The sequence below is a fragment of the Mobula birostris genome, chromosome 10 (genome assembly GCF_030028105.1).
Source record: "Mobula birostris isolate sMobBir1 chromosome 10, sMobBir1.hap1, whole genome shotgun sequence".
In the NCBI taxonomy this organism is placed as follows: Eukaryota; Metazoa; Chordata; class Chondrichthyes; order Myliobatiformes; family Myliobatidae; genus Mobula; species Mobula birostris.
The window spans coordinates 64,766,218-64,794,078 of NC_092379.1; the positions used below are offsets into that span (position 1 = coordinate 64,766,218).

General features: G+C 41.4%; 1 protein-coding gene across 1 annotated transcript in view; it reads right to left on the reverse strand.

Moving 5' to 3' along the window:
• Nucleotides 1-2,262: 2,262 nt before the first annotated feature.
• The window catches only part of LOC140204074 (sodium- and chloride-dependent neutral and basic amino acid transporter B(0+)-like), a 75,638-nt gene continuing 50,039 nt past the window's right edge, over nt 2,263-27,861 (reverse strand). Inside the window, exons 11-14 of the mRNA XM_072270371.1 lie at nt 27,680-27,779; nt 15,620-15,729; nt 15,354-15,524; nt 2,263-5,597 (exon numbers count right to left, since the gene is read on the reverse strand). Of these exons, the coding sequence (XP_072126472.1) occupies nt 5,472-5,597; nt 15,354-15,524; nt 15,620-15,729; nt 27,680-27,779 (507 nt within the window). The 3' untranslated portion in view covers nt 2,263-5,471. The remainder of the gene's footprint in view (nt 5,598-15,353; nt 15,525-15,619; nt 15,730-27,679; nt 27,780-27,861) is intronic.

Here is a 27,861-nt window from a genome sequence, read left to right on the forward strand (position 1 = left end):
CGATACTCCCACTTTAATATTTGTCATTTATTGCATGTTTTTTATTCTCCTTCTAAAGAGATTTCAGAATATGTGATATCCTTAGATGCTGAGAAAGCCTTTGATTGAGTTGAATGGAATTACTTATTTAAAACTTTAGAAAAATTTAACTTTGGGCCCAATTTTAATCAATAGATTGAATTACTTTATTTTTCTCCCTCCACTCAGGTTCTTACTAACTGTCAGTACTCTAAACTATTTAAACTTCATCGTGGAACTAGGCAAGGTTGTCCTTTGAGTCCTTTGCTTTTTGATTTGGTCTTAGAACCTTTAGCTATCACTTTCCAGGAATCTAACGATATCACTGGTATCTTAAGAGGGGTATTACCCACAAAGTTTCACTTTATGCTGATGACCTTTTGCTCTACAATTCTAATGTGGAGTCTTCTTTACCTTCTCTACTTTCTTTTCTCTCCTGCTTTAGTCAGTTTTCAGGATATAAACTTAACTTTCATAAGAGTGAACTTTTTCCTTTGAATAATTTGGTATTAGCCAATACTAGCCTTCCTTTTAAAATTGTAAGGAATCAATTTACTTATTTGGGCGTAACAATTACTAGGAATTATAAATTCCTTTTTAAAGAAAAATTTTTTACACTTCTGAATTATGTTAAGAAATTGGTCACCCCTCTCTTTATCGTTGATTGGCCAAATCATTTCTATTAAAATGAATATTTTGCCTAAATTTTTATATTTATTTCAGGCCATACCTGTTTTTAATCCTAAATCCTGTTTTGATTCTTTGGATTCTACTATTTCTTCTTATATATAGAAAAATAAAATTTTCCGATTAAGTGAAGTTCATCTTCAAAAACCTAAAAAGAATGGAGGTTTAGTCTTACCCAATTTTAGGATTTATTACTGGGCAGTCATATCATATATGGAATCTTACGTTTTGGTTATATTATGTTAATCGACAGGACTGTCCGGTTTGGGCTTTTTTAGAAGCTAACTCTGTTAATAAATTTTCTATCATTTCTCTTTTCAGATCCTCAAATCTTTAAGTAATTTAACTGATAATTTTGTAGTTAAGCACACTTTGAGGATTTGGGTACAATTTAGAAAATATATTGATTTATTGAATTTTTCACTTTCAAGTCCCATTTTTTCTAACTTTTTTTAAACCTTCTATGTTTGATGTAGTTTTTAAAGAGTGGAATAGATTGAGTATTAAATGTTTTCATGATTTGTTTGTTGGAGATAGTCTCTCTTCATTTGAACAACTGTCAGTTAGGTATAGCCTACTGAGAACTCATTTTTTCTGATATTTACAAATTAAATATTAAATTCTTGCTGCAGTATTTCTTAATCCTTTGAAATATTGTGCAAGAGAAATGAACTGTTTTGGCTCAATAGGCTCATTGTTAATGTGCCGGTAGTTCTTGCAAGGGCAGATACAGGTGCCTGGTGACCTAAACCAGCTCTGTCAATGTTTTCAACATTTCTGCACTCTGCACTCACCCCACCCCCAACTCTCTCATGGACTTGTTTAGAAGGAAATTTTTGGATACAACTATTGAGAAGATGTTGTGTAACTGTACCAACAAATGATCACTTTTATTGGCCCAAATTGGAAATTACAGAAAATCTTCAAAATCGCAGCAGAACCTGAGGTGATGTTGGATGACTATAAAGGATTAATTGAGTGTTTAACTGATATACACTAGTTGAATTAGCTGGTAATGCTTCAGTTCAAATAGTGAAGTTGACAGCCTCTATCTTAAATTGAGCCGTTTGGATATTGGGGTGTGTTCATCGCTGCATTAAAATTAAGGCTTGAGATTTTTCTGTAGTGACTGCAGAAATATGCAGTTCCAGAAAAGAGAGATTATCTTTAGTGGCCCTTTCCCTTTCCTGACAAGATTGATGTTTCCTCTTCTCACGGTTACCTGAACTGTATGCTAAAATTATTGCAGGGCCCATGATGTACCAGTATTGGCAATGTATATACACAGACGAACTGCAGTGACTTTCTACAAATGCCCTCACCAGTTAGAATTTGTTCAAATCATTATCTTCAGAATCCTGTTGTTAAGCATACTGACGATGTCTAACCATCTGCTTTTTAGTTTAAAGAAAAAAATATAGGACAGGGATTTTAGGAAACAAAAACTTTAATGCACAAAAATGAACATAGAAAAACAAAATTCCTAAATCTAATTTGGATTTTATTAAAACATAATTATATTGAATACACAGAAGCTGGCTAGTCTGTGAAACCGAGTTAGTTTAATATTTATTCTTCATTTAAACAAAATCCTATTAAATACATTTACTTTTACTAGTCTTATTTTACCAGTTTCATCTCACCTTTGTAGAAGTTTCCAGCATATAATGCTACTTGGATTTTCATACCATCATGTGAAAGCAATGCAAACTATTCCTTGTATTTCTCCATAGCTCAGTATCTATTTTACTTAATATTAAATAAATATACAAGGTTGGTGTTCTTGTCCAAAACAGCATGCCTAAATGGTGTTGCGTTTTGTCTTCGGACATTTACTGAATTTGATTCACTCAGTTGAATTGTAACTGTGCTTTAGTTGCATCATTACAAAGCAAGTACAACAGCAGCTTTAAAGGTTAAATTACACTTGTGTAACAAAGGCAATGTGTAGGACAGCATTCTTATCAAATCTCTACAGCAAAAACTCTGGAATATTTTCTGGTTCAATGATTTTCCCAAATGGCTACTGGAGGAAGTGAAATTCTTTCTTTATTACATGAAAATTTTGGAGATTTTCCTAGACCATTTTTATTTGATGTTCTGCTTTCGTTCAATCTTTAGTCCAACTTGTAAATTTGTAGCTATGAAATTTATAAGCAACCACATGCAATCGTGATATGAGTTCAGACACATTGGTGAAAGACCAAATATAAGAGATTGTAATTTAAAGTTAAAGAAATTGAAATACATCAGCTTCAGATGAACCAGGAAGGGGTAATATTAAGTAATCATGAAAAACCTACACTTAAAAAAATCCTCTAGAATCTATATTATCATTCACCCGTGGATCAATTTAACCTGAAAGAAAAGTAAAATGACTTAATTCACCACCTAACTTAAGGAAACAAATTCTGATTATGGACAGATAGTCCAAACAGTCCTGTCAATGATGTAATCTGTATATATTAGTTGGGCAATTCAAAGCTACCCTGCCACTTTTAATTAGCAACTACCCAGAACTTGAAATAAGTTGGAAGAGAATAACTGTGAGTATACAAGAGGTCTTTGGATAATTTATGATATAAAGTGACATGATAGGAGCAAAAAGCAGTCAATAAAACAAATATGCTTCAGCTCAAGGACAATCTGTACAGATTCTGAAAATCTTTTTCCTATAGAAAAAAATAGATCAGGGATTAGTGTCCATATTCTGATCTACACCCTGAAGTTTTCAATATGCATTTCTGGACATGAATTCACTTATAGTAAATTTTCAAGAAAGGAATAAATCTGTTTAAAATGCATTTGAGTATTGTGCTTCTGAATCCTCCACTCCACTTAATTAACCTTTGTTTGTGAACCTACATGGTAGGCACCATGTAATCTGTAAAGTTGAGAGGAGGTGGCTCTCACTGAATCATATTGTGAGAGGAGCAACATCCTCACTGGATTGGAGGCAAATGGGGGTGCTTTGCCAACCAGACAGTCACTTGGTCATCTTCATAATAGATACAAACAATAAGTTTAGGAATTATTTGAAGTCCATTATACAAGTCCATTTATGTTTATAAGTGCTCTAAGTCTGGGAGTGGTTAGCTTCCACTCATAAAATATCAATTGTTATGTACCAATTATCAAAAGAATTTATTTACAATTTGCAATATGATCATCTGTAGAATGGCAGGGGCCAGAGATCGTGTACCAAGGTTTTCAGCTTGGGCTTGACATACATCTCCTCTCTGGTTGTCAAGAGGTTGAATGGTGGGGGTGGGGGAAGAACCAGTGAGCCAATGGCAGCAGGGGTGTCTTGCTCAGAGTCTGGTAAGGGGGGGTCACGATGACCTGAAGAGCCATCTCTCAAGGTAGCAAGCCAATTGCCAGAAGGTTTTACAAGTTATTTTGCCTCAGTGACTGAAAGATGTTGCTAATGGGTTGCCTGTATAGTTTGAGTGTTACACTTAACTCCCCAGGGTCCCCCCCATCTGCACTCTTCAGGTCTGATAAGGTGAGCTCTTAGCTATAATTGTTACTGTTACCATTGGCTGTCTCCACCAATGAATGCCAGGAGGGTATCCAGGTGGTTGGTGTACCTGAAAAGCTAGGAAGCCTTTAGTGTAGATTATATTCTTAGGACTGTTCTATAAAGGCTGAGGGGAGCGGGAAGGGGCTGTAGCTATGTGGTTGATAAGCATTTCTAAATGCCCTGCAGACTTTAGTTACAGGGCTTCTTTAAATTCCTATGCTTGAATAACAGACTAGTGTTTAATGAGCTGGGATACCTGACTTCTCACGGCCCAACACTACCAGAACAGGTCATTAAGAATGAGTAAGATCATAGTGGGGTGGTGTATTTAGATTTCAGAGCAGAGATAATGGCCAAAGTGCTAGATTATGATGACTTGTCAGTTGTGGTCAGTTTATGGTATATTGAGATTTTGGGCAAGTGGCTTGCCAGTGTTAGATCTGGAATCATGATTGTTGGCAAAGCACTATGCAGTTGGTCTGAAGGGTGGAGCTGGGGTTCCTGACTGAAGTAGGGCTTGTTTTGGTACAGTTAATGGGAAGCAGATCATGGATGAGTATTCTGATGGAGATGAACAGGCCTAACATTAGTCAGCTGGGAACAAGGATGGTGTTTAATCGGTAGCTTGTTGGTCCAGGAGGAAATATTCTTGCTCCTATGGTCCATAAGTCTATTGCACATGGATTCTGTCCTTCACACCTTTCCCTGAGACCTGGGAAACCCAGTTGTCAATGATTAAAAATAGAATGTTTATTAAAATAAAGGCACGTAATATATTAGTTAAATGTCCAATCTCCTTCTCAGGAGCACTTTGTACTGTCACTCCTTGTCCTATTTTCATTAAAAATTAAAGTGGTTGGTCTTAAGATGGGTTTGGTTCCAGTTCCATTCTTAATTTTAGTTTATCCACTTTTTGAGAGTAAAGATGCTTGCCAATATCACTGTTTAAATATTTCAGAATATGACTTTTTAAGAAGTGAAAATGGAGAGGATAATTTAATGAATGTGTACTTTCAGGCATGGTGTATGCCATTTGGTGTCCACATTGGAATTACAATTATGAATTTCCAATAAATGCTTTTCACTGACAAAACTATACATGACAAACTTGTGTCCTTAAAATTGTTCCTGTATTTTGACAGATTCATTAAGGGAAATATGTTACCTATTCTTTTAAAACCAACTTTTACAAATATTCTTCAACATTTGAAATAATATTTACAAATTGAATTGTAAGAATTGTCTAAAGTTTTGCCATCTCAGACAAAGTAGTTTGTTTAGAATCGTGCTTATTGCTGTATCTTTCCCCTCGGTGTTGCTTTAAATATGGACCCCAGTCTGGAGCTGGCTTGAAAGATTTGGTGATTTTCTGCAAAAAGAAAAATAGTTCCTTAATAATTTCTGTTTGATTTAAACTTACCATAAACACAGAAAATTCCTGATCCTACATGATCTGCAAGCAAGTTAAAAGGATTAAATAGTGAGGATGGACTGCACAGACTCATTGTGGAAGATGAAGAACATGGGGATGTTCTGATTTTTACTTCATCTGAGGATGAGTCAACTGACTTAAAGTCGGGTTTGATAGACTTTTGTTAGATAAGGTACATGAAACAAAGACAAGTAAATAAAACCAAAATATTGATGCAACCATGATACAATTGAACTATAGAATAAGTGTGAGAGGCAGAATAGCCTGCTACTGTAGCTATGTTCTGAGATTAGACTACAATTTATTTTAGCATGTCATTCCCAAAGGCTGTAACTGTTAAACTGCTACTGATTAACTCCTTTAGCTCTCTGTTTTCTACTATCTGGATCATTCTTTCAATGTAGCAAATGAAATTTCAAAAGGACAGAGGGCATTGAGCCAGGAAAGGAGAGTTTTGAAAAGGTGCTTGAAATCTTAGTCAAAGAGAACTTTGAGAAGCATTTTTTTCAAAAGAATTCTGTTTAGAGACAGAATGAAAGAGAGCAGTATCAAAGTGGCTGACAATTCTGTCAGCACCGTTAAGCAAAGGAAAGTTGGAGTTATTGAAAGAGTGGAGTCTAGGTTAAAAGTTCAGACATGTAGAATTGCTGGTGATCACTTTGCTAATGATGATGAGAACAACTGAATGATTTGTGCAAGTCTAAAAAATTAAAATTCAGAATATTGGCAACAAAACTACTGCAATATACAGTATAGGCAACAAAGGTTATGAACATTAGAAATTTATCGAGGGTAAAAGAGATTTCAGTGAGGGTGATATGGGAGTTAAAATATGAGTTAATTAAAAAATAAGTTTGAAGGTTTCAGCAGTGGAGAGGTTGTTAACAAACATGGTGTTGTGAAAATGGATCAAGCAGCCCTGTGATACCTGTCTTAACAATGAGGCTTCATTTACGTTGCAGCTATCAGTGTCATTTAGAGTGTGTGAAAGGAAAACTTCTGTCTGCAGACTTGGAGGCAAACAGTCGGAGAGCACTAAAGCACATAAGTAGGCCCTTTGACCCATCTAGTCCATGCCAGCCTGGTTTTTTTTTGCCTAGTCCCATCAATCTGTACCTGGACCACGTCCCTCCAGACATCTCTCATTCATGTACCTATCTAAACTTCTCTTAAAAATTACAGTTGAACGCATATCCACACTTCCTCCAGCAGCTCATCCCACACTCACACCACCCTCTGAGTGAAGTAGTCCCCTTACGTACATCACCTTTCACCCTATCCCTTATCATCTCTAGTTCTGTTTTCACACAATCTGAGGGGAGAGAAACCTACATGATTCTCCCTACCTTACCCCTTCGAATTTTGTAAACCTCGATAAGATCTCCCCTCATTCTCATAACTCAGGCCCTCGTGCCCTGGCAACATCTGTGTAAAACTTCTCTGCGCTCTTCCAAGCTTATTGATCTTTCCTGTAAGTAGGTGACCAAACTGCACAAAATACTCCACACTCGGTCTCACCAACATTCTAAACAATTTCAGCGGCTGTATTCAGTACAGTACCCTGATTTATGAAGGCCAATGAGCCAAAAGCTCTCTTTATGACCCTATCTAGCTGTGACATCACTTGCAAGTTATTGTGGATCTGTTTTCCCAGGTTCCTTTGTTCAACTGCACACCTCAGTGCCCTACCATTCTCTTTTTTCCTCTGAATGCCTGCAAGAAAATGTATCTCAAAGTAATATATGGTAACATATACGTACTTTGATAAATTTACTTTGAACTTGAATGTTTCTTTTAGCCCTTCTGATTTCTCTCGAGTGTTATCCAATATTTCTTATACTCCTCAATCACCTCATTTGATCCTAACTCCCTATGCCTGATATGTACCTGTTTACTTTACCAAGGCCTTCATATCCCTCGATAACCAAGGTCCCCTGAACCTGTTAGACTTGTTTTTTTTATTCTAACAGGAATGTACTTTCAATCCTGCGATTTTCATGCACAACAGTCTCCAGACTTTAGAGAAAATGGTGCAAAAAAACTTCTTAAAAAAGCATCCAGTGATCAGCAGTTCACTGAAAATGCCGTGTTAATGAGAGAGGTCAGAGGAGAATGGCCAGACCAGTTCAAGCTGACAGGAAGGTGACGATAACTTAAATGTCTACTTGTTACTCCAATGGTGTGCAGACAAGCCTCTTTGAATGCATAACATGTTGAACCTTGATGTGGATGGGCTACAAAAGCAGAAGACCACAAATGTACACTTAGTGGCCTCTTTATTTGCCACAGGAGTTTATGAGGTACAGGAGGCAACTAATAAGGTGATCACTGAGGGTATGTCTGTTTTGAGTACCAAGTTTCAATAATTAGTGTCTGCTTTCTTATAATAACAGGTAGTTGAGGAAAAAAAATGAAGTGTAATAAACTTTAGTTCACTAGGCAGTGACCAGAATCCCAAGTTATAACTTGCGAGCAGACAAGTGTTTAAATCTGTACAAAACAGAGTTAAGTCAGCATCACTATTGAGACCAAGCAGCTTTAGTTTAGATGTACATTTTATCCATATTTTTATATTACAATTAACATAGTTTTGCTTATCATTGGACCATATTTTCTGTGATTTACTTTGTTTTTGTTCCAGTGATAACATTACGTCATTGTATTATATTTGTTCTCTGTTTTATTTCCCATTTTGAGCTTGCTCAGAGATCGGGACACTTCTTCAGGCATCATAGATATTGGCCTAAATTTCCCCGTCAATAGTGATGTGATGTTGCTTGCCATTGTCTTGAGTTGGATTTCACAACTTGTTTAAAATTTGATTTAATAAAACTGCTAATAACATTGGAAGAAAAAATTGGCAGTGAAATTCCTTTGCAATACAAAGCAAAAAGAAGCAGAATGCAAAGTTGTGCAGATAGACAGCAGAACTGGTCGCTAGAATGCAGAAATAGGGATTTATAATAGAAAAGGGTTCACGTAAACGTATAACAACATGAGTTTGTATTGATAAATGATCTGTACTAGGTGTATAGATTATATATAAATTCCTGCCACTGCCTGTAAGGAGTTTGTACGTTCTCCCCTTGTGAATGAAGGCACACACTCAGTGATTCAGGAACAGCTTCTTCCCCTCCACCATCCTATTCCTAAATGGACATTGAATCTTTGGACACTACCTCATTTGTTTTTAATATACAGTATTTCTATTTTTGCGCTTTTTAAAATCTATTCAATATACGTAATACTTTTTTATTATTATTATTTTTATTTTATTTATTATTATTTTTTCTCTGCTAGGTTATGTATTGCATTGAACTGCTGCTGTTAAGTTAACAAACTTCACGTCACATGCCTGATTCTGATTCTGATTCTGACCGTGTAGGTTCCCTCTGGGTGATCAGGTTTCCTCTCACAGTCCAAAGATGTACCAGTTGGTAGGTTAATTGGTCATTGTAAATCGTCCTGTGACTGGGCTAGGGTTAAACTGGGGGACTGCTGGACTGCGTGGCTTGAAGGGATGGAAGTGCCTACTCGTGCTGTATGTCAATGCATGTAAACAAGAGTTATACCAAGCTGGCTTTGGTTGATGTACTAAAGACTGGATAAGCAATTTACTGCTGTAGATATACAACAATAATTTGCAAATCCAGTTCTCTATGCAACAACTCTCTAGGTTATTGGTGAAATTCATCCTGGGTAGTATTATGTCACGCCAATAGTAGCTTTCCCTATAGCCCCTTCTAGAGGCCGCCACATAATTGATTCTCCATTCATCTCAAGATATTTCAAATGTATTATACACTTGGTATTAGCTCTTTAATGCAAATATCTAATCAGCCAATCATGTGGCAGCAACTCAATGCATAAAAGCATGCAGGCATGGTTAAGATATTCAGTTGTTGTTCAGACCAAACATCAGAATGGTGAACAAATGTGATCTAAGTGACTTTGACTGTGGTGCCAGATGGGGTGGTTTGAGTATCTCAGAAACTGCTGATATCCTGGGATTTTCAAGTACAACAGTCTCTAGAGTTTACTGAAAATGGTGCAGAAACAAAAAGAAAACATTCAGTGAGTGCCAGTTCTGTGGGTGAAAATGCCCTGTTAATGAGAGAGGTCAGAGGAGAATGGGCAGACTGGTTCAGGCTGCCAGGAAGGCATTACAACAGTGGGTGAGTAGAGGGTGCTTGGAATGTACTGTCAGGAATGGAGGCAAATACCACAGAGATCTTTAAGGCACTCTTAGATAGGCACACAAATATGTAGAGAATTAAGGGATATAGACTTTGTATGCAGAAAAGACCAGTTTAATAGGCTTTTAATTCAATTTTAATTAGTTTCCTACAGCATCACAGGTTGAAGAACGTCCTCCTGTGCTATAATGTTCTATGTTTTATGCTCTTTATTTATATTTGCATTTGCATAGTTTATTGATCCTGTTTACAGTTACTATTCTATAGATTTGTTAAGTATCCCCACAGGAAAAAGAACCTCAGGGTTGTATGGTGACATGTATGTACTCTGATAATAAAACTTACTTTGAACTTTGACTCTGACTCTATACTTGTATTCAGAAAATTGTTTCATGTCTTAATAATAGAAAAGACAATTAAATTTATCTCTTTCCTGTGGGGGAAAAACTATTAGACACAAAACTGGTGTACCAATTAAGAGCTAATGACAGAGACATTTAGCAGAATCAAAGGAAAATTGCATTTTCAGTTTCATTCTTCAGAATCAGAATCATGCTCTCTTCTTGCTGCTGTCATCAGGAAGAAGGTACAAGAGCCTCAGGACTCACATCACCAGCTTCTGGAACAGCTAATATCCCTCAACCATCAGGCTCTCCAACCTGTGGGGATAACTTCACTCAGCTTCACTCGCCCATTCACTGGACTGTTCCCACAAACTGTGGTCTCACTTTCAAGGACTCTTCATTTCATATTTTCAGTATTAATTGCTTACTTATTTATTATTTTTATTTTCTTTTGCATCTGCACAGTTTATGGTCGTTTGCACACTGGTTGTCCACCCTGCTGGGTGCTGTCTTTCATTGATTTTATTATTATAGTTATTGGAGTTACGGAGTATGCCCACAAGAAAACGAATCTTAGGGTCACAAATGGTGACAGATATGTACTTTGATAATAAATTTACTTTGAACTTTGAATATCACTGGCATATGTTGTGAAATTCGTTGTTTTGAGGCAGCAGTATATTGCAATACATAGTAACAATAATAAAATAATATATTACAGTATTAAGTATATGTGAACAATTATAAATAAATAAGTGGTGAAAAAAATGAGCAAAAAAGGTCAGGTAGCATTCATGGGTTCATTGTCCATTCATAAATCTGATGGTGGAGGGGAGGAAGTTGTTCCTGAAAGGTTGAAGGTGTGTCTTCAGGCTCCTGTACCTCCTCCTTGATGGTAGCAATGAGGAGAGGGCATGTCCTGAGTGATGATGGATGCCACCTTTTTGAGGCATCCCCTGTTGAAGGTGTCCTCCATGATGGGGGTCTTGATGCAGCTGACTGAGCTTTCAACTTTCTGCAGCTATTTACAATCCCGAGCAGTGGCCGCTCCATACCATATGGTGATACAACCAGCTAGAATTCTCTCCACTGTACATCTGAAGGAACTTGTAAGAGTCTTTGTTGACATATCAATTCTCCTCAAATTGCTAGTGAAGTGTTGCTGCTGTCATGCCTTCTCTGTACTGCATCAATATGTTGAGCCCAGGATAGATCTTCAGAGACACCCAGGAACTTGAAACTGCTCACCTTTCCACTGCCGATCCCTAGATCAGAAGTGCTGCGTGTTTCCTAGGCATCTAAAGTCCACGATCATTCTTTCGGTCTTACTGATGTTGAGTGTAAGGTTGTTGTTGCGACAGCACTCAATCAGCTGATCTGTCTCACTCCTGTACGCCTCCTCATCACCATCTGAAATTCCGTCAACAGCATCGGCAAATTTATAGATAGTGTTCGAGCTGTGCCTAGCCACAAAATCATGGGTGTAGAGAGAGTAGAGCAAAGGGCTAAGAACACTTCTTTATGGAGTGCTAGTTTTGATTGTCAGTGAAAAGGAGATGTTATTTCTGATCCGCACTGACTGGTCTCCTGGTGAGGATGTCAAGGATCCAGTTGCAGAGGGAGGTATGGCCATGACTAGCCCCTCAAAGCACTTCATCACCGTAGGTGTGAGTGCAACTGGGTGATAGTCATTGAGGAAGCTCATCCTGCTCTTCTTCGGTATAATTGTCAGCATTTTGAAACAACTGGGAACCTCTGACTGCAGCTGTGAAAGATTGAAAATGTCCTTGAACGTTCCTGACAGTTGGTTGACACAGGTTTTCAGAGCCCTAACAGGTACACCATCAGGGCCTGATGCCTTGAGAGTGTTCACCCTCTTGAAAAATGTTCCGGAATCGGCCTCTGAGACAGAGATCACAGGGTCACCAGCTGCTCAGGGATTTACCCAGGTGTAGTTTTATTCTCCCTTTCAAAGTGTGCCTGAAAGGCATTGAGCTCATCTGGGAGTGAAGCATCACTGCCACGTATGATGTTATGTTTCACTTTGTAGTAAGTAATGGTCTGCAAACGCTGCCAGAGCTAATGTGCATCTGATTCTGACTCTAACCTCAATCAGAATTTTGTTTTACTTATAATATAGCATTCTGTAGGTTGTACCTGGACTCCGTGCATAGTTTGATCATCAGCCTTGAATGCCACAGATCTAGCCCTCAGCAGACTTTGAACCTCCTGGCTCATCCATGGCTTTTGGTTCGGGTATGTCCGGTACGTTCCCAAAGGCACACACACATCCACGTAGGTCTTGATAAAGGTGGTGACAACTGTGGCGTATTCTTTCAGAGTCAAAGATGATTCCTGAATATTGTCCAGACCACCAACTTAAAGCAGTCTTCTGCCTCTCCTTGACCATACCTTCTTGGTTCTCACCACCTGTGCTGCAGTCTTTACTTTCTGCATATAGACTAAGTGTAGAAGTATTGCTAGGTGATAGGACTTTCCAAAGTGTGGGCGTGGGGTAGTATGGTGAGCATTCTTGATGGTGATGTAACAGCAGGCAAGTGCGTTGGCTGCGTTGGTTCCACAGGAAATATGTTGGTGGTAGTTGTTCAGAGACTTCAAGCTGGCCTGTTTGAAATCCCCTGTAATGATAGGAAGGCATCTAGATGCACAGTATTGTGACCGCTGATCATGCTGCTCAGCTCCTCCAGTGCCTACCCGACATTGGCCTGAGGTGGAGTGTACACGTTTAACAGGATTCTGGTGGAAAACATCCTGGGCAGAAAGTATGGACAACATTTGACCGCCATACATCCAGGTCAGGTGAGCAGGTCTGAGACTGAATCACCACGTCTGTGCACTATGATGAGTCAATCGTAAAGCAAACTCCACCTCCTCTACCATTAAAAGACTGAGCAGTGCTGTCTTTGTGGAGAATAGTGAAGCCATTGGGCCACCACGCTGCGTTCAAAGTGGTGGGAATAGAAACATAGAAACATAGAAAATAGGTGCAGGAGTAGGCCATTCAGCCCTTCGAGCCTGCACCGCCATTTATTATGATCATGGCTGATCATCCAACTCAGAACACCGCCCCAGCCTTCCCTCCATACCCCCTGACCCCCGTAGCCACAAGGGCCATATCTAACTCCCTCTTAAATATAGCCAATGAACTGGCCTCAACTGTTTCCTGTGGCAGAGAATTCCACAGATTCACCACTCTCTGTGTGAAGAAGTTTTTCCTAATCTCGGTCCTAAAAGGCTTCCCCTCTATCCTCAAACTGTGACCCCTCGTTCTGGACTTCCCCAACATCGGGAACAATCTTCCTGCATCTAGCCTGTCCAATCCCTTTAGGATCTTATACGTTTCAATCAGATCCCCCCCTCAATCTTCTAAATTCCACGAGTACAAACCCAGTTCATCCAGTCTTTCTTCATATGAAAGTCCTGCCATCCCAGGAATCAATCTGGTGAACCTTCTCTGTACTCCCTCTATGGCAAGGATGTCTTTCCTCAGATTAGGGGACCAAAACTGCACACAATACTCCAGGGGTGGTCTCACCAAGGCCTTGTACAACTGCAGTAGTACCTCACTGCTCCTGTACTCAAATCCTCTCGCTATAAATGCCAGCATACCATTCGCTGAATGAGCCATGTTCCCATGACCAAAGTACACAGCAGTCCCTGATCTCCCTCTGGTACTGCAATTTTGGCCTAAAGTCTTCAATTTTATGTTCCAGAGATTGTACATTCACCAGTAGGGGTCTAAGACCTCGACGCTTTAATCATACCAGGAGACCGCTCGTTTTCCATGCTTCCGTTTTCTTAAAGGGAAATTGCATCCATGAGTGGAGTCTGCAGTCCAAGATCCACCAATTTTGAGTATCGATAGATTTTTAAAGTGTTAAACGATGTTGCTTACAGAAGTACCCTTGGCTGTGACTGTGGATTTCAAATTTCAGCTGTAGTAGTCCTAAACGGGAATATTTGATGATTCCCATCAGAGCTGTATGCAAACAGTCGCTAGTTATCGGTGCCATCTTGTCCCTCAGGGGGAACGTGAGGCTAGCTAGTTATAACAGCAATTGAATACTGTGTCAGATTTAATTTACAGCTTGTGTGTACATTCTGTTTTGACAACTCAACTTACAAATTCTGTTCCTTTTCTCTGAAGGAGCAAAGAGTAGGAGATCATGGGGGGGAGTAAACCTGGGGATGGGGCTTTGGAGTGGCAAGAGAACCCTTTATGTATAATTTAATATGCAACTGCAGATGAAATAACCATATATTCTGTGCATATCTGTTGGATTTGAGGAGACAGAAATCAAATAGCAGTCTATTATCTGAACAGAGAAACTGCAAATAAATAGAGTTCTGTAAGATTCAGGTGGTCTTGTGCACCAATCTCAATAAGGTAGCAGGCAGGTGCAGCAAGAAGTTGAGAAGACAATGGCTGGTTGGCTTTTATTACAAGAGGGTTAGCATTTAGAGGTATTTTTACAATTGTACCCTGGGCTACTGTGCACAGTTCCGGTCAGATGATTTAAGGAAGAATATAGTAGCATTGGGCACAGTCCAGCAGTTCAAAGAGATCACCCAGGATAATTATTGGATGAGAGGGTTACACCATCATGAGTGGTGGCTAAAGAAGTTAAATTTATATTTTTGATGTTTAGAAGAATGGGGGGTGATCTAATTGAAGCAGGTATGTTTCCAAGGGGTAGCTGAAATGGTGGGGATGTCCTGAATGAGGGGATATAGTTACAATGTAAGGGGCCGAAACTTAAAACCATGGTGTACAGGAACTTCTTATGGCAGAGGATGCTGAATCAGGAATTGTCTACCAAGACGATTGTGTAGGATAGATCATTGGATGACTTTGAGGAGGAGGTGGTTAAATTTGAAAGATCGGGGAATAGAGAGGCAGGGGGCAACTGTTATGAAAGTGAAGCTGAGGTCTGGGCAGATCAGTCACGATTATATGGAATGATGGTGCAGACTAAATGGGTCAGGTAAGCTGCATCTATTTTCATGTGTTTTAGTTCTAAGGCAAAAAGTTACAGCGGAACAATAGTAGACAAACATCTCAATTCACGTTATGTTCTGACATTTGAATCTCCATAGGTGTAAAGTTTAAAGGACATGAAGTATTTTCTTACCTGAAGTAAACTGGAGCCCTCAGTCTGGATAATTTTCACAATGGCCATAATAGGGATCCATATTATACAAAAAATAATCATACACCAGCCAAGTGCTGTTGCCCAGGAAGGATACTGAAAATTGCCATACATTGGTGGAACAAATGTCACGAAAGACCAAATTAAAACTGCCTGAATAAAATTACAACACAAAGAAAGTTCAGAAATACAATCTGCCACTTGATTTTGAACAAGAGAAATTGCTATGAAATAAAATATTTGCTTACTGCCAGCAGGCATGGGGAGATAAAAAACCAACAGACTCTCCACCACAGCCAGAATATCCAACTCTTTTCCCCGATCATCATCTCAATGTCCTTGATGAATCTGTTTACCCCTGTGAAGAATAAAAATAGGGAATTACAATAAACTCGTTCATCATTTTAGAAAGCAACTTCTCTGCTGTAGTTCTTGCTCTTGTCATGTTCCGGTCTGTGAAGTCCGTGTTCCGGTTCACGGTCTAGTCCATGGACTCCGGGTCTTTTGGCTATCCTTTGTTTCAGGTTGGGCTTAATCATAGGCACCTGATGCTCGTCTTGGGGCTGGGAATGTAAATGGCCTTGGGTTCAAGTGTGGTTGCTGGTTTGTCTCGTCAGTATCCCATCCCCGCCTCCGTGGGGTAAGTCAGGCCGTCTTTGCCGTTACCCTGCGGTTGGATCTGTCCCTTCCCTTCCCTTCACCTTCTGCCTGAAGCCTTGCCTGAAACCTCTGCCTGAAGCCTTAGCCTGAAGACTTGTCTGCAACCTCGCCTGTAACCCCTGTCAAGTTCTACCGCCGGAGCAAGACCAGAGCCTTGCTGTGTCTAGATAAGGAACTGTTTCTGTGTCTAGATAAGGAACTGTTTCTGTGTCCACGCCTTCGCTAGGTTGGTCTGGCCGTTTCCTGCTACCTTGAGTTGGGAACAGTCTCTGTGTCCACACCTTCGCTAGGTAGGTCCGGCTGTTTGCTGCTACCTTGTCTTGAGAACCGTCTCTTTGTGCCATCGCCTATGCTGGGTAGGTCTGGTCATTTGCCACTACCTTGAGTGGAGATCTGTCTCTCAGTGTTCTGTGCATGAGTCCTGGCTCTGTGTTCCATGTTCCTGTCTTCTCCCTCGACGAAGGCTCTGCGTTCCTGTTCTCCCTCAACCAAGGCTCTGCGTTCCTGTTCTCCCTCGATCAAGTCAAGGCTTCGTGTTCTCGTCCTGACTATGTGCCTCATCCAGCCCAGGAGTACCTTGCCCAGCCCAGTGCTGAGTTCCCTCATCCTGTGCTGGGGTTCCCTTGTCCTGTCCAGGAGTCTCTTGTCCTGTCCAAGCCACATCCAAGAACCTCGTCCTGTCCAATCCACGCCCAAGAACCTCGTCCTGTCCAAGTCAAGGTTTTGTGTTCTTGTCCTGTCCATGTGCCTCATCCTGTTCAGGAGTTCCACGTACTGTTCTGTAACCACGTCCTGTCCTTGCCAAGATCCTAGTCCTGAGTCCCAGCCTAGACCCAGGTTCTGGGTCCTTGTCCAGTCTCTGGCTCGGAGTCCAAGCCCAGGCTCCTAGTTCACAGTTCCTCGTTCAGGTCCTGCTTGCCTAGCCAATGTCCTAGCCGAAATCTGTGTTCTTGTCCCAGCTATCTAGTCAAGTCCTGTTCCTAGTATTTCAGTGTCTGTGTCTTGCATTGGGTCTGTTCCCAGCGCCCCCTCGTATGACAGTTCTGTGTGACCCTGTTGAACAGGCTAAATTAGAGAAGATTACTGAAGATTTCAGATGAGTAAATCCCATCCCATTGACCAACTGGTTATCAATGTAATTGCAATGCATTATGGTTTTTTGAATAGAGTCCAATTTTACATCAATTTGTTTGCTTTCAGCACTGAGTTGCTGGAACTTCTGCTGGAACTCCTCAGAAAATTCTTTTTTATGTTTCCGCAGCCTCTCCATAGTAGAGTCCCTGTGTTCCTGTTCTGCCAAGACCACACTCTGCGTTCCTGTCTATCCCAAGACCAAGTCTCTGTGTTCCTGTCCTGCCAAGACCAAGTCTCTGTGTTCCTGTTCTCCCAAGACCAAGTCCCTGTGTTCCTGTCCTGCCAAGACCAAGTCTCTGTGTTCCTGTTCTCCCAAGACCAAGTCCCTGTGTTCCTGTCCTGCCAAGACCAAGTCAAGGCTTTGGGTTCTTGTCCTGTCCATGTGCCTCGCCCAGCACGGTGCTGGGGTTCCCTCGTCCTGCCCTGGAGTCTTACATCCAGTCCCATAGCCACATCATGTCTTCGCCTGGTTCTGGGGTCCGAGCCTGAGTCAAGACCTAGGTTCTGGGTCCTTGCCCAGTCTCTGGCTCAGAGTCCATACCTAAGCCTTGAAGAACCCAAGCCTCATCTAGTCCTGCAGCCAAGCCTCAAAGAACCCAAGCCACGCCCAGTCCTGTAGCCACGTCATATCCTCTCCTAGTTCTGGGGTCTGAGCCCGAGCCATGACCCAGGTTCTGGGTCTTTGTCCAGTCTCTGACTCGGAGTCCTAGCCCAGGCTCCTAGTCCCTAGTTCCTTGTCCTGGTTCCGCTTTCCTAGTCAAGTCCTAGCCCAGGCCCTGTATCCTAGTCTCGTCCAGGGCCTGTGTCAATGTCCAGCGTCATTTCTTCCCCACTTCCCTTGCTTTCTTGACACACCTAGTCCTGTTCCTTGTTCTTCAGTGTCTTTGTCTTGCATTTGGGTCTGCCTTCTGCGCTCCTGTATGATACCCCCACCTTAAATATACCCAATAACTTGGCCTGCACAACTATCTGTGGCAATGAATTCCACAAATTCACCACCCTCTGGTGACAGAAAGTTTTCCTCGTCTCTGTTCTAAATGCGTGTCCCTCAATTCTGAGTCTGTGCCCTCTGGTACTAGAGCTCCTTCCGCTCCCCCATGATAGGAAACATCCTCTCCGCATCCACTCTACCTAGACCTTTCAATATTCAATAGGTTTCAATGAGATCCCCCCTTTTAACTCCAGTGAGTACGTAAGAACATAAGGAATAAGAGCATGAGTAGGCCATCCAGCCCATCGAGCCTGCCCCACCATTCAATGAGATCATGGTTGATCTGTTCGTAAACTCAGCTCCATCTATCTGCCTTTTCCCCATAACCCTTAATTCCCTTACTATGTAAAAACCTATCTAACTGTATCTTAAATATATTTAGTGAGGAAGCCTCAACTGCCTCCCTGGGCAGAGAATTCCACAGATTCACCACTCTCTGGGAATTACAGTTTCTCCTCATCTCCATCCTAAATGTTCTCCCCTGAATCTTGAGGCAATGTCCCCTAGTTCTAGTCTCACCTACCAATGGAAACAACTTTACTACTTCTATCTTATCTATCCCTTTCAAAATTTTGTATTGATTGTGTGGATAGTCAGAGGCTTTTTCCTAGGGCTGAAATGGCTCACATGAGAGGGCAAAGTTTTAAGGTGCTTAGAAGTAAGTACAGAGGGGATGTCAGGGGTAAATTTTTTTACATACAGAGTGGTGAGTGCGTGGAATGGTCTGCTGGTGACAGCAGTAGAGGAGGATACAATAGGGTCTTTTAAGAGACTCCTGGATAGGTACATGGGGCTTAGAAAAACAGAGGGCTGTGGGTAACCCTAGTAATTTCCAAAGTAAGTACATGCTTGGCACTGCATTGTGGGCCGAAGGACCTGTATTGTGCTGTAGGTTTTCTATGTTCTATTACTTACTACAGGTAAGTACGGGCCTAGAGACATCAAATGCTCCTTATACATTAACCCTTTCATTCATTGGGACATTCTCATGAACCTCCTCTGGAACCTTTCCAATGCCAGCACATCTTTTCTTGGATAAGGGGCCCCAGACTGTTCACAATACTCCAAATGCAGTCTGACTAATCCCTTAATCTCAGCATTACATCCTTGCTTTTGTATTCTATTCCTCTTGAAATATGTGCTAATATTGCACTTGACTTTTACCACCTACTCAGCCTGCTAGTTAACCTTCAAGGAATCCTGCATGATGGCTTCCTAGTCCCTTTGCATCTCTGATCTTTGAATTCTCTTTCCATTTAGAAAATAGTCTACACCTTTATTCATTTGCCAAAGTGCATGACCACGCACTTCCCTACACTATATTCCATCTGCTACCTTTTTGCCCATTTCCCCAATCTGTCTAGGTCTACCTGCAGATACTCTGCTTCCTCAACACTGTCCGCCCCTCCAACTATCTTCATATCATTCACAAACTTGGCCACAGTCATCAATTCCTTCAACGAAATAATTAACATATAACATGAAAAGAAACAGTCCCAATACTGACCACTGCAGCACCCCAGTAGTCACCAGCACCCAACCAGAAAAGGCCCCCCTTATTCTCATTCTTTGCCTCCTGCCAGTCAGCTGATCTTCTATCCATGCCAGTATCTTTCCTGTAATATCATGGGCTCTTGTGTCGTTAAGCAGCCTCATGCCTGGCAACTTGTCAAAGGCCTTGTGAAAATCCAAATAAATAACATCCACTGACTCGTCTTTGTCTATCTTGCCTGTTATGTCCTTCAAAATTCCAAGAGATTTGTCAGGCAAGATTTCCCCTTTAGAAAACCATGCATATTTTATCATGTGCCCCTAAGTACTCTGAAACTTCACCCTCAATAATAGACTCTGACATCTTCCCAACCACTGAAATCAGGCTAACTGATGTATAATTTCTTTTCTTCTGCCTCCCTCCCTTCTTAAAGAATGGAATGACAATTGCAATTTTCCAGTCTTCTGGAATCCTGCCAGAATCTAGTGATTCTTGAAAGATCATTACCAATACCTCCACAATCTCATCAGCTACGCTTTTCAGAACCTTGCGATGTTGTGAATTTGGTCCAGGTGACATGTCTACCTTCAGATTTTTCACCCTCCTCTTAGTAATAACAACGATACTCATTTCTGCTCCCTGACACTCTTGACTTACTACCATTCTGCCAGTGTCTTCCACAGTGAAGATTGATTAAAAATACTTATTTAGTTCGTTCACCATCTCTTTGCTCTTCGTTACCACCTCTCCAGAGTCATTTTCCAGCATCCAACATCCACTCTTGTCTCTCTTTTACTGTTGATATATCTGAAAAATCTTTTTGTCCCCTCTTTTATATTATTAGATCGCTTACCTTCATATTTCATCTTTTCTTTTTAGTTGCCTTTATAGTTTACTTTTTTGTTGGCTTTTTAGTTGTCTTTTGTTGGTTTTTAAAAAAGTTTCCCAATTCTCTATCTTCCATTATAAGTTTTGCTATATTATATGGCCTCTCTTCAATTTTTAGCCTGTCTTCAGCTTCCATTGTCACACACGGTTGCCTCATCCTCCCTTTAGAATACACCTTCCAAATTTCCCTCAGAGACATTAACCATTGCTGTCCTGCTATCATCCTTGCTAATGTCCCCTTCCAATTAACATTTGTCAGCTCCTCTCTCATGCCTATGTAATTTCCTTTGCTCCACTGAAATAGCGGTACATCTGATTTAGCTTCTCCTTCTCAAACTGCATTCTATCATATTATGATCACTGCCTCCTAAGGGCTCCTTTACTGTAAACTCCCTAATCAAATCTGGATCATTACATAACATCCAATCCAGAATTGCCATTCCCCTGGTTGGCTAAACCTCAAGTCACTCTGAAAAGCCATCTCATAGGCATTCTACAAATTCCCTCTCCTGGGATACAGCACCAACCAGATTTTCCCAATCTATCTGCATATTGAAATCCCCTATGATTTTCGCAACATTACTCCTTTTACATGCCTTTTCTATTTCCATTTGTAATTTGTAGCCCACATTTTGGCTACTGTTGAGGCCTGTATATAACTCCAATCAGGGTCTTTTTAATCCCTGTAGTTTTTTAACTCTGCCCACAAGGATTCTACAGCTTCTGAACGTATGTCATCTCTTCCCAAGGATTTGATCTAATTTTTTTACCAATACAGCCACCCCACCCCTCTGCCTACCTGTTACACTTTAACTCATCCCACTGACTTCAATTTTTCCCTGTCATCTGCCTGTCCTTCCTCGTAGTGTCACGACTCACTGTATCTAGTTGTATACCAACTGGCCCATCCTCAGTCCTATCACTCTGGTTCCCAGCCCCCTGCCAAAGTAGTTTAAAAGGACAGATTACACCTGAACCCAAGGGGGACCAATATCCTTGTGAACTGCTCCTCAACTGCTCCAGCAGTTCACAAGGATATTGGTCCCCTTGGGATCAGGTGTAATCTGTCCTTTTTAGGTCACACCTTTCCCAGAAGAGATTCCAAAGACCTGAAAATCTGAAATCCTGCTCCCTGCACCAATTCTTCAGCCACAAATTCATCTGCTAAATAATCCTACTCTTATCCTCAGTGGCACTTGGCACGGACAGCAATCCAGCGATTACTATCCCAGAGGCCTTGTTTTTCAGCTTTCTGCCTAACTCCCTATATTCTCTCTTTAGGACCTCCAGCCTGTTCCTACCTACTGTTCGTCATTGGTACCAGTATGTTCCACGTCTTCCGGCTGTTCACCCTGCCTTTATAGAACCTGGTCCGAGATACCCCTGACCTTGGCTCCTGTTAAATAAATACAACTCTATTGTATTTCTTTTTTTTGTTCTGTAAATACCTGCAAGAAAGTGAATCTCAAGGTAGTATATGGTAATATAATAGTACTTTGGTAATAAATTTACTTTGAAGTTCTTGAGTTTTGGAGATCATCCTAGGAAAAGCTTAATTTCAGATTTGAAAGTTGAAGAAAAGCAGGAAATATTGGCAATGCTCAGAAGATGGGGCAGTGTTTATGGACTGAGAAACAGTGAACAGAATTGTTGGTTCTCTTCTGTTCTCCACAAATGTTGCCCGATGTGCTGAATGCCTTTGTTTTTCTGCAACAATTTGCTTTTCCATTAACCTATTGGATCTGCTCTTAAAAGGACAGAGTCCGTGTATCCAAAGAGAGAAGGATGTGAGTACTTTGTCTTAACAGCAGATGAATTCCACTAACATCTTGAAAATAAATGTAACAGCTGCTATTCTCTTTTATATGTGATTAGAGAGACAAACTGACATCGGACTGTGCCAGAAGGAAATAATTGTCAAACTGCTGGAGGGCCAAGCCAAATCAGTGGAGGGAAAAGGATGGTGGATATTTTGTGTTGGCATGCAGCATTGGGTCTGAGACTGTACAGTGACGATAGAGAGGTATGGGGTGAGGTGGGGGCTACTAGGTTGGAACTAAGGTTGGGTGTGATGGATGGGCAGATGGAAGAAGATGTGGGAAAAGAGAGGGGAGAGAAATTGGTGATTAATAGGAGGAAACAGTTTAGAAAAATAAAATTGGGCAGCGGAGCCAGGTGAGTGGAATGACAGAGACAGAAGCTAGAAGTGAATAAGTGAAAGTCAGTAAGGGATAAACAGATTGGGGAGAGGATAGGAAAGTAGGCTGAGAGAAAACGAACACAGGTGGATACGTATGTGGGTCGTGGGTGGATGAAACCAGGATTGGGATTGCAAGAATCCAGGTAACAGGAGCAGGGAGGAATGGAAAAGAAGAGAGCGAAAACCTTGGTGACATGTAAGGAGTTGGAAAGCAACACAGTGGTGTGGGCTATCTGAAACTGGAAAATTTAATGTTCACAATATTGGATGATAGGCTACTCAAGCAGAATATGTGGTGTTGCTGTCCTACTTGTGATTAGCCTCACCATGGTAGTCAAGATGCCTGAGGACAGACAGGTCGGTGTGGGAAATGCAAGGGGATTTGAATGTACATGCAGCCAGAAGGTCAAGATGGCTGTTGCAGGCAGGGAGCAGGGGCTGGGCAGAGAAGATGCTTTAGTCCATGCTTGATCCCGCTGATGGAGAGGAGTGCACCAAATACAATGGACAAGGTTGGAAGAGCCCTGAACTGTAGGGTCATTCAGGTGGCTCTCATGGTCGGATGGGAAAGTACCAGCTTTAGAGCGGGGTTGATGGGGAGGGATATTCACACCAGACAGTCACAGGCTGAGTGGGCCCTGCAGAAATCAGAATGGGCAGGGGGTGTGGAGAAAAGATATATCTTGTGATGCGAACCTGTTGCAACCAGAGGAAGTGGTACATACTAGTACGCTAATGGAGGGCAGTGGGGTCAATATTATAGGGCAGAGGTCTAAGGTGAGAAGGGAAATATTTAAAGGGGATTTGAGGGCTGTTGTTCACTCAGATAGTGGTGGGTATATGAAATGAGCTGCCAGATGAGGTGGTAAAAGCAGGTACAATAAAAAAACATTTTAAAGAAATTGGACGGGTTCATAGATGGGAAAGATTTGGAGGGATTTTGGTCAAATGGGATTAGCTTTGACAAGGATTTTAGAAACATAGAAACATAGAAAACCTACAGCACAGTACAGGCCCTTCGGCCCACAAAGTTGGGCTGAACATGTCCCTACCTTAGAAATCACTAGGGTTACACATAGCCCTCTGTTTTTCTAAGCTCCATGTACCTATCCAAAAGTCTCTTAAAAAACCCTATCACATCCACCTCCACCACCATTGCCGGCAGCCCGTTCCACACACTCACCACTCTCTGCGTAAAAGAACTCACCTCTGACATTTCCTCTGTACCTACTCCCAAGCACCTTAAACCTGTGCCCTCTTGTGGCAGCCATTTCAGCCCTGGGGAAAAGCCTCTGACAATCCACACGATCAATGCCTCTCATCATCTTATACACCTCTATCAGGTGTATAAAGCATGTATGAGTTGGACCAAAGAACCTGTATCTATACTATATAACTATGTATCCATGAAAGGAGTGAACCAAGGAAGCTCTACTTCTGTTCTATCTGGGGGGAACAGGGGCATGCATCTGGGATAGAGGGAAATACAAGAAGGGCTCCATTAACTATGGTAGTGGGAGAGCCGTGTTTCCTGCAAAAGGGGGACACTTTAGAAATCTTGGAACAGAAAGCCCCTTCTTGAGAACTGATGCAGCAGAGACAAAGAAGCTAAAAGAAGATGTAGTCAATGTATAATTAAGAGTCAGAGGATTTATGGTAGATAAGGATGGATGATTTGTCTCCTGAGCTGGAAACAGAGAGATCCACACAGGGGGAGAAGTATCAGAAATGGTCCAAGTGAATCTGTGGACAGGGTGAAGGGAAGTGGCACTTATCATGTATCCAAATAGTATTAGAATGTTTGTGAAAACTTTGCCTCCAGTGTCTTGTTAGAACATGGCTTATGGTAACATTTGAGGGCTAAGAGAGTTGTAAGAGAGCGCCTGAAGGCTTTGTGTGTCAATGCAAGGAGCATTCGTAATAAGGTGGATGAATTGAAAGTGCAGATTGTTATTAATGATTATGATATAGTTGGGATCACAGAGACATGGCTCCAGGGTGACCAAGGATGGGAGCTCAACGTTCAGGGATATTCAATATTCAGGAGGGATAGACATGAAGGAAGGGGAGGTGGGGTGGCGTTGCTGGTTAAGGAAGAGATTAACGCAATAGAAAGGAAGGACATAAGCCGGGAAGATGTGGAATCGATATGGGTAGAGCTGCGTAACACTAAGGGGCAGAAGACGCTGGTGGGAGTTGTGTACAGGCCACCTAACAGTAGTAGTGAGGTCGGAGATGGTATTAAACAGGAAATTAGAAATGTGTGCAATAAAGGAACAGCAGTTATAATGGGTGACTTCAATCTACATGTAGATTGGGTGAACCAAATTGGTAAAGGTGCTGAGGAAGAGGATTTCTTGGAATGTATGCGGGATGGTTTTTTGAACCAACATGTCGAGGAACCAACTAGGGAGCAGGCTATTCTGGACTGGGTTTTGAGCAATGAGGAAGGGTTAATTAGCAATCTTGTCGTGAGAGGCCCCTTGGGTAAGAGTGACCATAATATGGTGGAATTCTTCATTAAGATGGAGAGTGACAGAGTTAATTCAGAAACAAAGGTTCTGAACTTAAAGAGGAGTAACTTTGAAGGTATGAGACGTGAATTAGCTAAGATAGACTGGCAAATGACACTTAAAGGATTGACGGTGGATATGCAATGGCAAGCATTTAAAGGTTGCATGGATGAACTACAACAATTGTTCATCCCAGTTCGGCAAAAGAATAAATCAAGGAAGGTAGTGCACCCGTGGCTGACAAGAGAAATTAGGGATAGTATCAATTCCAAAGAAGAAGCATACAAATTAGCCAGAGAAAGTGGCTCACCTGAGGACTGGGAGAAATTCAGAGTTCAGCAGAGGAGGACAAAGGGCTTAATTAGGAAGGGGAAAAAAGATTATGAGAGAAAACTGGCAGGGAACATAAAAACGGACTGTAAAAGCTTTTATAGATATGTAAAAAGGAAAAGACTGGTAAAGACAAATGTAGGTCCCCTGCAGACAGAAACAGGTGAATTGATTATGGAGAGCAAGGACATGGCAGACCAATTGAATAATTACTTTGGTTGTGTCTTCACTAAGGAGGACATAAATAATCTTCCAGAAATAGTAGGGGACAGAGGGTCCAGTGAGATGGAGGAACTGAGTGAAATACATGTTAGTAGGGAAGTGGTGTTAGGTAAATTGAAAGGCCAGATGGTCTGCATCCTAGAGTGCTTAAGGAAGTAGCCCAAGAAATAGTGGATGCATTAGTGATAATTTTTCAAAACTCGTTAGATTCTGGACTAGTTCCTGAGGATTGGAGGGTGGCTAATGTAACTCCACTTTTTAAAAAAGGAGGGAGAGAGAAACTGGGGAATTATAGACCGGTTAGCCTAACGTCGGTGGTGGGGAAACTGCTGGAGTCAGTTATCAAGGATGTGATAACAGCACATTTGGAAAGCGGTGAAATGAACGGACAAAGTCAGCATGGATTTGTGAAAGGAAAATCATGTCTGACGAATCTCATAGAATTTTTTGAGGATGTAACTAGTAGAGTGGATAGGGGAGAACCAGTGGATGTGGTATATTTGGATTTTCAAAAGGCTTTTGACAAGGTCCCACACAGGAGATTAGTGTGCAAACTTAAAGCACACGGTATTGGGGGTAAGGTATTGGTGTGGGTGGAGAATTGGTTAGCAGACAGGAAGCAAAGAGTGGGAATAAACGGACCTTTTCAGAATGGCAGGCGGTGACTAGTGGGGTACCGCAAGGCTCAGTGCTGGGACCCCAGTTGTTTACAATATATATTAATGACTTGGATGAGGAAATTAAATGCAGCATCTCCAAGTTTGCGGATGACACGAAGCTGGGTGGCAGTGTTAGCTGTGAGGAGGATGCTAAGAGGATGCAGGGTGACTTGGATAGGTTGGGTGAGTGGGCAAATTCATGGCAGATGCAATTTAATGTGGATAAATGTGAAGTTATCCACTTTGGTGGCAAAAATAGGAAAACAGATTATTATCTGAATGGTGGCCGATTAGGAAAAGGGGAGGTGCAACGAGACCTGGGTGTCATTATACACCAGTCATTGAAAGTGGGCATGCAGGTACGGCAGGCGGTGAAAAAGGCGAATGGTATGCTGGCATTTATAGCGAGAGGATTTGAGTACAGGAGCAGGGAGGTACTACTGCAGTTGTACAAGGCCTTGGTGAGACCACACCTGGAGTATTGTGTGCAGTTTTGGTCCCCTAATCTGAGGAAAGGCATCCTTGCCATAGAGGGAGTACAAAGAAGGTTCACCAGATTGATTCCTGGGATGGCAGGACTTTCATATGAAGAAAGACTGGATGAACTGGGCTTGTACTCGTTGGAATTTAGAAGATTGAGGGGGGATCTGATTGGAACGTATAAGATCCTAAAGGGATTGGACATGCTAGATGCAGGAAGATTGTTCCCGATGTTGGGGAAGTCCAGAACGAGGGGCCACAGTTTGAGGATAGAGGGGAAGCCTTTTAGGACCGAGATTAGGAAAAACTTCTTCACACAGAGAGTGGTGAATCTGTGGAATTCTCTGCCACAGGAAACAGTTGAGGCCAGTTCATTGGCTATATTTAAGAGGGAGTTAGATATGGCCCTTGTGGCTACGGGGGTCAGGGGGTGTGGAGGGAAGGCTGGGGCGGTGTTCTGAGTTGGATGATCAGCCATGATCATAATAAATGGAGGTTCAGGCTCGAAGGGCCGAATGGCCTACTCCTGCACCTATTTTCTATGTTTCTATGTTTCTATATCTCATTTATGAATGCAAAATATTCTCCCACATTGGCCTTCATTCAAGGTGAAGGACTGTTTAAATGGCATCATCATTACCATTTTTCTTAATTCTTCTGAGGAGACAAAGATTGACACAAATGGCTTTGAAAATTTAGCAATATAATTTTGTTTCTACTTTTTGCCTATTCTACTTACCATAGATCCAGCTTACACCAACAAGTTCCACCACAGCTGCTACAAGAATTCCCCATCCACCACAGAAATGATCCAGGAGATTGATCCAATAAATCCCAGCCTGAACAGAAATTAAGTATTAAAACAAACTTCTAGGATGAGAAAATTACAATGCACCAATAATTAAAATAAGAAATAAATAT